This window comes from Coenobita brevimanus, chromosome 98, assembly GCF_032717465.1.
Source record: "Coenobita brevimanus isolate Jiangsu-jjx chromosome 98, ASM3271746v2, whole genome shotgun sequence".
NCBI classification, from domain to species: domain Eukaryota; kingdom Metazoa; phylum Arthropoda; class Malacostraca; order Decapoda; family Coenobitidae; genus Coenobita; species Coenobita brevimanus.
The window spans coordinates 580,001-592,821 of record NC_137051.1 but is presented as its reverse complement, the minus strand read 5'-3'; the positions used below and the strand labels follow the sequence as shown (position 1 = coordinate 592,821).

Below are 12,821 nucleotides of genomic sequence, written 5' to 3'. Positions count from 1 at the left end.
TAGGGTGCTACCAACGACGTCTTGGGTGCAAATAGCCTGATCTAGGGTGACATTAACGACCTACGGTGCCATTAACGACGCCTAGGGTGCCAATAACGAAGGCTAAGGTAACGGCAGCCACACACAGACCCCCGCGGGTGGACCTATTGTGTCAGTCGTGTCATTAACACTACCACAACGCTGTTCAGTTTCGACTTCCGCCCGCACGCCCACAAAATGGACTCCCTAACCGGCGGGCTGAGCGACGGGCTGTATGACCTTGTTCCGGGAGCCCACCACGCCCACGCCGACACCACCCACGGGCGGGATGGGACTGAAGGCGTGTCTCTGACCGCCGCCCACACTCACACCCACCAACAGCACGATTCGGCCGCCTCTGCAGCCCGCCTCACCGTCCTCTCCGCCTCACGCCCACCACACGACGCCACAAGAGGTAAATACGCCCATTTTATTTCTGTTCCGCCCATGCTGATAAACTTCTTCCATGTATGCATTCCACCCAAATTTTTTCCCGCCCATATACTTCACTTCCGCCCATATCCAAACCTGCATCTTTCAGTCCCCGCAAGACATGCTTCGCCCTTCTTATCTTCTACCCCGCCCAAATTTTTAGCCCACCCATATCCCGCCCACATTTACACTAAGACTACATTCATTTCTCGCCCACATCTCTCCCAACCATGATTTTCCATTCCGCCCATCGTCCTCCATCCCGCCCATCTACCGCCAATTTCCATCTAACCCCGCCCGTAGTTCCATCACGTCCACATCTTTTTTTTTTCTCGCTCTGGACTCTACTCCGCCCAAACTCTCCCCTTTCGCCCCATCATCTCCATTCGCTCTTGCCCTGCCCCGTCATGATTCTTCCCCGCCCGTTTCAGTTCTGCCCCGCCCATCTTTTCTATACGCCGCCCATCTCTATCATCCTTTTCTCCCACACCTTAGCGTTAAAGATAGCCTTGTTATAGCCCAGTATATTATAGACCGCTTGTTATCTCTCTTATCTACGTGTATCTGCATTTCACCCCCGTCCATCTCTTTATAACCCGCCTACCTGAAGGACGTATAGGTGACACTGTTAGCTTCCTTTCACCTTTCAGTATGCGATTTATTTTGCCTATTAGTTCTTTTATTCTCGTATTTTTTATGGATACTACGAATGCCAACTTAGTTTGACTTTTTTTTTTAATGCGAGGAAGAAGGAACCAAAGGCCAGATAATGGACTGGAGGGTAAAAAGACTTGTAACCTAAATCGCCGAGAAAATGGTGCTAAGGAGACGTGCCAATTACGGCCCTATACTGTACACTTGTCCCTACTCCCCGCCCATAGAAATACTCCGCTATACTCCGCCCATACCCACCCCTGCCCCACTACTATGCCCACATATATACTACGTCCCGTCCATATGTATATATACCTATAATTCCACCCACGATTTTAGTTTTTGTTACTCTGTTACACTACTATAAGGTTGACTGCGCCCACCCAATGTTAAAATTATACTAACACTCCGCTCCTGGTTCCTTCACTCCGCCCGTGATTATACCCCACCCATATAACTACTCCGCCCATGGTCTCTATCACTCCCATGTATACTCCATACCTAGACTTCGCCTATAATTATACTACAACGCTGATAATACTCCGGACCTAAGATTATACCCCGCACATACTTATACTCCGCCGATATGCAGTTATACTCCACCGATATACTGTTACTCCGGCCAGATATACCCAATCCCCCGTCCAGTATCAATACCGTACCACATCTTTATTACTAGCTTCTTATCCGCCCATATCCACCCCGCCTTAGCCTTGCCTATCTCCCACCACCTCGCCCACACCCACACTACACCCACACTGATGACCTGTCCATCGCTTATCATCCCTACCCATACCTTCACTCCTTCCCGGTAATTGCTCCGCCCATGGGTGTCTATCACGCCCCTATCCGTATCCCCGCTGCCCACCACGCCCATATCTCTCCCCGCCCCCACCATGCCCATATCTCTAACCCCGCCCCCCATCACTCCCATATTTCTGTCCCCGCCCCCATCACGCCCATATCTCTATCCCGCCCATATCTGTATCTCCGCCCCCAATCATGCCCCTTCTCTATCCTCGCCCTCATCACGCCTATATATATATACCGTCCCTATCACGCCCATATCTGTACCCCCGCTCCCATTACGCCCATGCCCGTATCACTACCCCTCATCACGCCCATGTCTCTTCCCAGCCTCCACCGCCCATATCAATAACATATTTATCTTTATCACGCCCATTCCCGATTACGACAATCCACCGCATTTGTTTATGTATTTATTTATTTACTAATGCACTGTAGAAAGGACTGGCGACTAAAAACATACAAATTTTCCGTTCCAAAGAAAATCGAAATCAGGAAAAAAAAAGTCGTTCCATTCCTTTCAAGACGCCTGGACACAGCGCTGAACCCCTGAACACTCTAAGGTTCATCTGAGGCGGGTAAAGCCGTCGAGAATCAGCCGGGGTTTGATCTGTAAGTCCTCAGTCGTCTTCTAAGAGTTACCCCTTCACAATATCCTTATTTTCTTGCCACTTCCGTTCGCTTTTTATTTAACCTGGGGAAGATCTCGTACTGAAAGGGTTAACGAAGGCGGTATCTTTCCCCGGCAGGTCTTAGGTTCGTGTTTCCATCGGTTAAGGAAGCTCCCTAACACCTCTTCCTGGGCGATTAATTTTTTGGATATAGCTGAGTGGTATCCTCCTGTACGTTACTTATGCAGGGTATGGCGATAATGGAAGGATTTACGTAACACAGAAGCGTACAGTATGGGGTAATGAGCAGAATAAATCGCTTAGGTGTTTGGAAGCTTCATTAACCAACGACAATACAGACCCGAGAACATCCTAAGCTGAATAAAATCGTCTGGAGAAAGCAGGATGGAAACGTAAAAATGTAAAAATAATAATTAATTAAAGGTGTAAAAAAATCGACACCGTCACAGGCAGAGAGGAAAGGCAGTTAAGAGACAGGCAGAGGTGAAAAGACAGGCAGAGGGAGAAAGACAGGCAGAGGGGGAAAGACAGACAGACGGGCAAAGACAGGCAGAGGGGAAAGACAGGCAGAGGGGGAAAGACTGACAGAGGGGAAAGACAGGCAGAAGGGGAAAGCTAAACGGACCGGTTCTAGGGCTGACCGCCGGCTGGGTACGGTCGCGGACGTAAATATCGATTCACTTCATTACGGTATATTACGGGAACCTAAGCGATCACTTTCGAAACAGGGATGTGATCTTCGGAACCTAACGTTAACTTTTCATAATATTACGTAAAAGTGCCAAAGCCGATCGACTTAAAAATATATATATATATATAAAAAAAAAGGAATGTAGCGATGTTATTTTACGCAGTTAAGAATACTGTTTGATTCTGGCTTCAATATTTACAGAAGTGGTGAGAATGTGTACGTGATCGGGTGCTGTGTTCGTCATCCTGCCCGCTCCTTTACTCCCTTATTTTCTCAATCCCGCCCTTTTTACTTCCCATCCCGCCCACTTTTTCCTCCGCCCATCTCTCGCCCATTTCCCTCTCTTTCCCCGCCCATAGAGCTCCTCCCCACCGCCCGCTTTTTTCCTACCACGCCCATCTCATTCATCCCCCGCCCATTTCTCTCTCCACCCACTTTTCTCCTAACCAGACCAGATATTCTCAACTCCGCTTTTTTTTTCTTTTTTTTTTAAATCCCGCCCACATATTCTCAGTACCACCCAAATTTTCCGTCCCACCCTAATTTTTCTCTACCACGTCCACTTTAAACCGCCCACTTATTTTGTCACGCCCACTTATTTCCTATTTCGCTCACTTATTCCCCATCCCACCCTCTTATAGTCATCTTTCCCGCCCAGTGTTGCTATCCCACCCTCTTATAGTCATCTTTCCCGCCCACTGTTGCTATCCCACCCTCTTCTATTCATCTATCCCGCCCACTTTTATCCCACCCTCACATAGCAAGAATCCAGTGCTGACTTACTTTCTATCCCTTATCCTTACACTCTATCCCGCCTGCTTATCCATCGCTCTCACTTATTTCAACTAATCCGCCCACTTTTCCTCCATCCCGCCCACTTTCTCTCTCCATCCCGCCCACTTTTTCTTCATCCCGCCCACTTTTTCTCCATCCCACCCACTTTTTTCTCCAGCCCGCCCACTTTTTTCTTGTACTCCGCTCACTTGTTTTTCCACCCGCCCACTTTTTCTTATCCCGCCTTTTTTTTTTTTTTTTTTTTTTAATAGGTCGCTGATTTCGATGACTTGCTTATTTTTTTTTCATTTGCTTTGAGGGTGTATATTTTCAGGCCGCCCACTTTTACTAATCCCGCCCACTCTCACTACCCCGCCCACTCTAGCTATTCCGGCGACTATTTCCTTTAGCCAGTCACACTTCCTTTTTTTTTTTCTTTTCTTCCGTCCGCCCACTTCCTCTCTCAATCCTTCCGTTGTCTCTCCTTCCGCCCACCTAACCCACCCAAACATTATCTCATCTCCGCCCACATTGCTACCCCCTCCCGCCCACTTCTCCAAAACCGCCCACGTAATTATTTGTTTTAATTTTATCCCTGGCATAAATTTTCCGTCACGCCCACTTGCTCTATTAATCCCGCCCATTTTTTTCCTGACCCGCCCACTTTCGTTCCCTATTCCGCCCACTGTTTTACTCTCCAGCCGCCTTATTTTCCCTCAGCCCCACCCACTGTTCGCTAATCCGCCCATTTACCGCCTTTATCCCGCCCATATTGCACTCCACCACGCCCATTAACTCTCTCCAACTCGTCTGTTTTATTCCTCTCTCTCTCTCTCTCTCTTCTCATATATCAATCCTTCTATAGCGCATTTAACCTAACCTGACACAGACCCCGAACCCCATTCAGTTCAGTTGATGGCCAGGTGTAGGCGGACTGCAGGGCTGATTTGCCTAGTAACCAAGGAGACGCATGCCTACCTCGTAAAGGAAGGTCACCGGATTTTACGCAGCCATGAGTTAGTATTTGAGCTGTGAGAGTTGCCCGGTTCCGTCAGATGATAACAAACCGGGTACAGGGAACGCTAATGTGTGTGTGTGTGTGTGTGTGTGTTACGTCCCTATTTTTGCTCTTGAAATTCGCTTCTTCACCGCCAGCGCCTTCCTCTACCTCCTCCTTCCTTGTCAGTTAAAACCAGTTATATTTATTTCCCCAGTTACCGGTCTCCCAGTTACCAGTCCTTCCAGTTCCCTGTGTATTGGTTCTTCCAGTTCCTATTTATCGGTTCTTCCAGTGACCAGTCCTTCCAGTTCCCTATTTATCGGTTCTTCCAGCACCTTTTTATCGGCTCTTCCAGTCACCAGTCTTTCCAGTTCCCTATTTATCGGCTCTTCCAGTCCCAGTTATCGGTTCAAACAGGGCGGCGGAGGAAGGGCCCGATGGTGCCGATAGTGTCCCGAGGCGATATGTGCGGCGGAGGGTGGTTTCGCCCGAGAGCAACCGCTGTGTGTTTATCGGCTTGATGGGTCGCTTATCGGCCGCCACCAACGCTTAAGTGGTACTGGGAACGTTTAAGTGGATAATGAGAGCAACTTAAGTGGTGCTGGAAACGTTTAAGTGAGCAATGAGAGCAACTTACAGGTGCTATAAACGCTGAAGTGGATAATGAGAGCAGTTCAAGTGGTGGTGAGAACATAAGTGGTGTTGGAAACGTGGTGGAAACGTTTAAGTGGACAATGAGAGCAACTTAAGTGGTGGGGGGAACGTTTTAAGTATCGGTGGGCACTGGGAATAAATGTAAGTGAGCGCTGAGGGAATCCGAATTGGGCAGGAATATGTAAGTGGATGGCTAAGTGCATATTTGGGCAGTTAAGTGAACACAGTGAGGATTAAGTGGCTTTTTGGACGGTCAAGTGATCACTATGAAGGTTAAATTGGTAATAAGGAATATTATAAAAATGTTCAGAACGTTTAAGTGACTATTCTAAGCAACTTCATTGGGTGTTACAAACGTTTAATACGGAGTAGAAACGTTTAAATCAGATTTGTGTTAAGATCTGTAATTTTGTCCACACTCATTTCGTTTTCACGTGAGAGAACTGGGTCAATCCCTGAACTTGAGTATTATGCATGATACTGAATGAGCCTTTGCTTTGAGGTGGGAATAAATCTCCTTGGTTACTAGACAAAAAACTCCAATCTGATTACACCTGGACATCCGCTGGGCTCAAGAGGGTGAGGGATTCTGCCAGGTTCGAGTAAACGCACTATGGTTAGCCGAAGACCTTTCGTGTAATCATTTCTGCAACTCGATCTCTGGCAGCATTTTTAGTCGCTTCGGATGCTGCGTGGCACATCTCCCTCAGCGATTTATTTTCCGTGTCAGTTATTAGCGGCGTTGGTCTTTTTTTTTTTTTTTTTCCCAGACGCAGTTAAAAAAAAATACATAAGCCAGGGTGTGTTCTTTATATCTATCTATCTATCTATCTATCTATCTGTCTGTCTATCGTTCTATATACACAGTTTCTTGACGCTGCAGTGAAAGGAGAGAGAGAGAGAGAGAGAGAGAGAGAGAGAGAGAGAGAGAGAGAGAGAGATGAGGGTCACTTGTATAACCCGTCAGTTGAGAAGCCGTGTTATACCTGTGCCACCACATGAAGGCGCCCCTCTCCAGTGTGTGTGTGTGTGTGTGTGTGTGTGTGTGTGTGTGTGTGTGTGTGTGTGTGTGTGTGTGTGTGTGTGTGCCCGTAACCTAAACATACACGTGGACATGGAAATACAATCATGTCTTAAATAATCGACCCAATATCCACATACTGAGTAATATGCAGAATAAGTCGGTATGGAAGCGGTGTTACGAAATCCCAAGTCACAGTACGACCCTTTCTTTAATAACGACCTGGTTTGTATCATGTAACTTAGAAAATTCCGGAGCGTTATGTGCAGAATAATTCACTAACGAAAAGACGTTACGGAAGCTCAAGATAGCATCAGATACAAATTATACCAACAAACTAATACCACAAAATACCAGTTAATACCACAAAATACCAGCTAATACCACAAGCATCACATAATACCATCAATACCATTCAACACCAACCCCCTCACACCATCCTCCGCTACACCTAATACCACAAACTTCCTTCTAACACGAATAATACCGCGAAATACCAGATAATACCAGAAGACACGCTAACACCCCCGATACCGGCCAGTTCACGCACCACCCTCGCTACACCGCACATCCGCCGATCGCTAAACTTTCACACCGCTAAACTCTCACCTATTCGTTAATTATTGCATTTACTCTCACCGATACTGCGCTCTCTCTCTCTCTCTCTCTCTCTCTCTTTCTCTCTCATTATTATCGTGCGAAAAGAAAAAGCAAATTAAACAGTTTGAATGGCAGCGAATTTATGGAAATGGAAGAATATTTTTAAATACTGGAATATTGACAAGAATTATAAAATAAAAATAAATTGTAAGGAATAATAAAATAACTGATTATTTATTATCACAATTAAGCGATATAATTGATAAGGATAATTATGGATAGAAAAAATATTAACTGAATAAATAATAGCAAGAATAAAATATGTTTGTGAAATATATACCGTAATAATAATAATAATAATAATTATAATAATAATAATAATAATAATAATATCAATAAATATATCATAAAAATAATTAGATAAAATAATAATAATAATAATAATAATAAACAATTCTACTCACTCCATAACAAGACGGTTTTTTCCACCCAAGGAAAATCCCAGAACCCGGTACCGCATTATTTTTATTTTATTTATTGTAGACAGACGATTATTAACAAGCCTCCCAGTTCCCGGTCCGTGAATGTACTTTATTATTTTTAGTTACCGGTCATCTCCCAGTTCTGTTAATACCGGCCTCGCCTCGTCTCCCAGTCCCCGGTTCGTCCATTCCCGGTACGCGATTTACCGGTAGTTATGTTTCCGTGGTTACCGTTTGTCCCCCAGTATGCGTTTTCCCTAGCCCTACCCCAGTACTGTTCTCCCCACTCCCCCCAAGTTCCCGGTCTAACTCCTCTTCCCACCCTAGTACTGTTCCCCCTCCCAGTTCCCGGTCTAGCCCCCAGTTCCCGGTCTGCGATGCTCCACTGGCCACTACAAATCATAGGCTATCCTCCCAAGTGGTACCATTCTCGCCCTACACCACACTATACCACCCTACACCACACTATACCACCCTACACCACACTGCATTACACCATATTACACACCACCACCACACTGTTACACCACACCAACCACACCACACACCACACCACGACACTACACATCACACCACCACCACACTATACAACACCACACACCACATCACACCACACATCACCACCACCTCTAGATACAGAAAAAAAAAATGGTCGTAACTCCTTCAACTAAGCGACTTATTTTTGTATATTCGATCTCCAGACGATTATATTCACCTATAGACAGATTTTTCGAACTGTATATTTTATTTAACCTCCATTAACCCCTTCACTACGAGGAAGAAGAAAACTTGGTACGTTAACTAGAAAATTAAAAAAAAGCTCGATCTGAAGGGACTAAAGGCAAGGTAATAACTCTCTCTCTCTCACACACACACACACACACACACACACACACACACACACACACACACATCTTTCTCGTCATCCCTTCACTTCCCAAATCCACCGCTAAGTCGGTCTCCTCAAAATTAAACATATTTTCTTCAAGACCCGCAAATCTAGGCAAAAGGAAGTGCCGGATGAAGCGAAATGTCACACAGGTTATTCATTTTGCATTTTGGCGGCGCGTATAGTCATTCATTACCGTAGTTTCCGAGTCAAAAAAAAATAATAATAAGAATAATAATAAAATAAAAATGGCGTGGGTGGAGACGGAACAGGGGAAAAGGGAAGGAAGGAAAGAATAATGAAGAATTAGCACAAAGTCATTAATTGGCGATACGGCACTAAGGATGGCGCTGAAATGGTTTTGGCGTTGGTCTTGGCGTTGAAGTGGTCATGGCGTTGAAGTGGTCTTGGCGTTGAAGTGGTCTTGGCGTTGAAGTGATCATGGCGTTGAAGTGGTCATGGCGTTGAAGTGGTCTTGGCGTTGAAGTGGTCTTGGCGTTGAAGTGGTCTTGGCGTTGAAGTGGTCATGGTGTTGAAGTGGTCTTGGCGTTGAAGCGGCCTTGGCGTTGATGCGGCCTTGGCGTTGAAGTGGTCTTGGCGTTGAAGCGGTCTTGGCGTTGAAGTGGTCTTAGCGATAAAACAAAGAGAGAAAGGAAGAAAAGGTTAGCGCCAATGGGAAGTCCTTATATCCATGTCATATTACCAAAATGTCTAACCTTATGGGAGTAGAGGGAAAATGAAGACCGGAAGAAACACGGAAATAAGAAGAGAGGAAAGACAGAAGAAGAGGACAGCAAGGGGTGAAAGACTGGAGACAAAAAGACCGGAAGAAACACGGAAATATCAAACACGGAAATAACAAACACGGAAATATCAAGCACGGAAATAACAAAGACGGATATTAACAAACACGGAAATATCACGAAGAGAAGTAGGAGAGAAAAGCAGAAGAGGGCAGTAAGGAGAGAAAGACTGGAGACAAGAAGACCCCTTTTAGTCGCCTCTTACGACAAGCAGGGATACTGGGGAAGCATTCTTTCCTCCCTCCCTCCCCAGGGGTGAGGGAAAAGGGAAAGCGCGGGAAAAAAAAAAATGGAAAACAGAAAATGCAAAATATATGAGAAAAAGAAAACGCGAAAAAAACGGGAAAAGGGAAAACGCGAAAAAAAAAATATTCAAAAACGAGGAAAAGGAATCGCGAAAAAAAAATCTGTTAAAAAACGGAAAAATGGAAAAAGCGAAAAAAAAAAAACTATTAGCAGTCAAAAATTGGAGAAAAAAAATTGAATACGCCAAAAAAAAAAAAAAAAAAAAAAAATACTAGTGAGAAACGCGAAAAAGAAATTATTATAAGTCAAAAACCGGAAAAAAGAAAGCGCGAAAAACAAGATATATATATTTTTTTTTTATGTAAGAAAATCGGGGTTTGTCCACACCTTCGCGTAAGCCATTTCTCTCTCTCTCTCTCTCTCTTATTTATGCCACAGTTTTGCCCTTAAAGTCCCGGATTAATTTTTTCTTATATAATTCCCTGAGTAAATCCTAATTCCAAATCTCCCTTCTGACTCAGGATAAGTCTCAAGTCAAAACAGATTTTCATTTTCTTCGCCCCAAATTTTTCAATATATGAATTTTAGCTGAGTCGGGGAAGTGATTAAGTACATATTCTCTCCAAAAGCCGTCCACAGAAATATATATGAAAGGAGAGAGAGAGAGAGAGAGAGAGAGAGAGATAGTGTGTGTGTGTGTGTGTGTGTGTGTTGGCCATCATGTACACCTTTATGATGGATATATGTACGTACAACCCACGTATTCTAACAACCTAACCCATGCCAACCTAATCTATCCCATTTCTAACATAACCCTAACCCAGTCCTTTCCTAAACCAAACCATCTTAATCTAACCTACTTAAACACAACTTAATCCACCTTAACCTTACCTAATCTAGGCTAATCTAACCTAACCTGCTCTAAGTCTCTCTCTAAATGATACGTCCAGCATCAGTGACATGCGTAACAAAATGCGCATCTTTTATTATTTTAATATCTCGAATTGGCAGGCCGTCTATACAGCAGATTCGGAAATACAGGCTGGAGGGCACTGAGGGAAGGGAGTGGTAGAGGTGAGGGGTGGATGAGAGGTGGGGGTGGGAGAAGTAGAGGTGAGGGGTGGGAGAAGTAGAGGTGAGGGGTGGGTGAGAGGTGTGGGGTGGGTGAGGTTGAGTTGAGAGGTGGGTGAGAGGTGGGGATGTGGAGGGTGAGAGGTGAGGAGTGGGTGGGAGATGGGGGTAGGGAGGGTGATGCGAGGGGAAGGGGAAGACGAGAGGTAAGCGAGGGAGGTATAGTAAAAAGGGGAGGGAAAGGGAAAGTGAATGGAGAGGAAAATGAGAGACAGGGGTGAGGTGAGTGCGTGAGGTATGGTAAGGAAGAGAGGGGTGTATAGTAGTGAGGAAATGGACGGATGGTAGGGTGGGGAAGGGAGGAGATAGAGAAAAATAGAGGGAGGGGAAGGGTGAGGGAGGGAGATACGGTTGGGATGGGATGGGAGGGCCAGGGAGAGTGAATGGCGAGGAAAACTGAGGGATGGGACAGGTGAAGGAGGAAGGTATGGTAGGAAGATGGGGAAGCTATGGTAGTGAGGGGGGACGGTATGGTAAGGAGGTGATGGGGTATGGCAGGAGGGATGGAGGTACGGTAGTAAGGGGGAGGGGGGAAGGGGGGTTGTGCGGTGGGAGGTATAGAGTTCACGGCACATTAGGCAAGACCACATTACCCATTCATTGCCACACTACCTAATATGTCACTGAGGGGTGGCAGGGGAAGGGGAGGGGAGGAAAAAGGGGAAAAGAGGGGAGGGGAGGGGAGGGGAGGGGAGGGGAGGGGAGGGGAAGGGAGGGAAAAAGGGAAAGGAGGGGAGAGGAGGGGAGGGGAAGGAGAAAAAATGAAATGGGAAGAGTAGGAAAGAGGAGAGATGGAACTGGAAAGGGTGAGGAGGGAACAGAAATATGAAGGGAAGGGAGGGTGAAAGGGAGGGAGAAGAGGAGGCTGAGTGGAAAGGAAAAGAGTTAGGTAGGAGGACGGGGGAGGGTGCTAGGAGTGTGAGACGAAGGGAAGAGGAGTAAGGGAGGGAAGAGAAAATTAATGAAAGAGGAGGGAATGAAAGGGAAGGGAGACAGGATAGGGAGTATAAGAGAGGCATGGGGAAAGGTGGAGAGGAGAGAAGGGAGAAGGAAGTAAAGAGAAATGGGATGGAGGAAATGGAAAGGAGAGGAGGAGGAGGAACTGAAATGGGAGGAAGTGAGGGAGAAGGAGTCGTGGCGGATGGAGGAGAGGAAAAAGAAAGATAAAAAATAAGAATAAATTAATCTGCACTAAGAAAAAATAAAGTGAACAAACACGTCATAGAACTGAAGGGGTTAATATATGCTAACACCGTACGCACAAACACACACACACGTGCACGCAACTCGCTCTCACGCCATTCAAGCACCCATCATTTGAGTGAGGAGGGGGAGGGGGGAGAGCACACAGCATAATCTTAAGCTGAATAACACGGTCTAGAGTTACCAGAATAAACTCCACGGTGTCACTAGCCAGGAGAGATTTATACAACAACACATTAATAATATTCTTTTCCTTCACACATGTTACACAGAAGCTTCCTAATCAAATTTTTAAACTTTCTTAATCATATTCTTAACTCAGTGCCCCCCCTTATCATTTTCTCAACTCTATTTCCCTCCCTTCCTAGTTCTAGAGTCGATGGCATGGCTGGCTGAGGAATGTATCTGTGGAGGAAAAAAAAAATGGTCTTGCTTCTGAGGTGGGGGGTCAGGATTCCGATTACTTGAAGGATTTGTGGATGAGGGTGTGGCCCATTTCACTGAGCTTACTTTTTACTGATAATTCACTCTTTCCTTGTGATGATGATGATGATGATGATGATAATGACGATGATGATAATAAATGGAGTAGGGGCAAAATTCAAACATAGAAAAATGAACGCCAGAAGACAAGACTTAAGACGATAGGCAGAGAGAAAGAAGTTTACACAGAGTACAAGTTACTTTGATCCCAGAAGAGACGAAGGATTTGAATTTCGCCACGGTCTTCACTGCACCGTCGTAAAAGCCTCCCACATGTCATAATAATACCAGCCACACCACC

The 12,821-nt window shown here is 45.5% G+C and overlaps 1 protein-coding gene across 1 annotated transcript in view; it reads left to right on the top strand.

Annotated features, from left to right (window-relative positions):
- The first annotated feature begins 216 nt into the window (after positions 1 to 216).
- Positions 217 to 12,821, top strand: part of LOC145414108 (pituitary homeobox x-like) — a 36,910-nt gene continuing 24,305 nt past the window's right edge. Inside the window, exon 1 of the mRNA XM_080283667.1 lies at positions 217 to 433. Within this exon, the coding sequence (XP_080139793.1) occupies positions 217 to 433 (217 nt within the window). The remainder of the gene's footprint in view (positions 434 to 12,821) is intronic.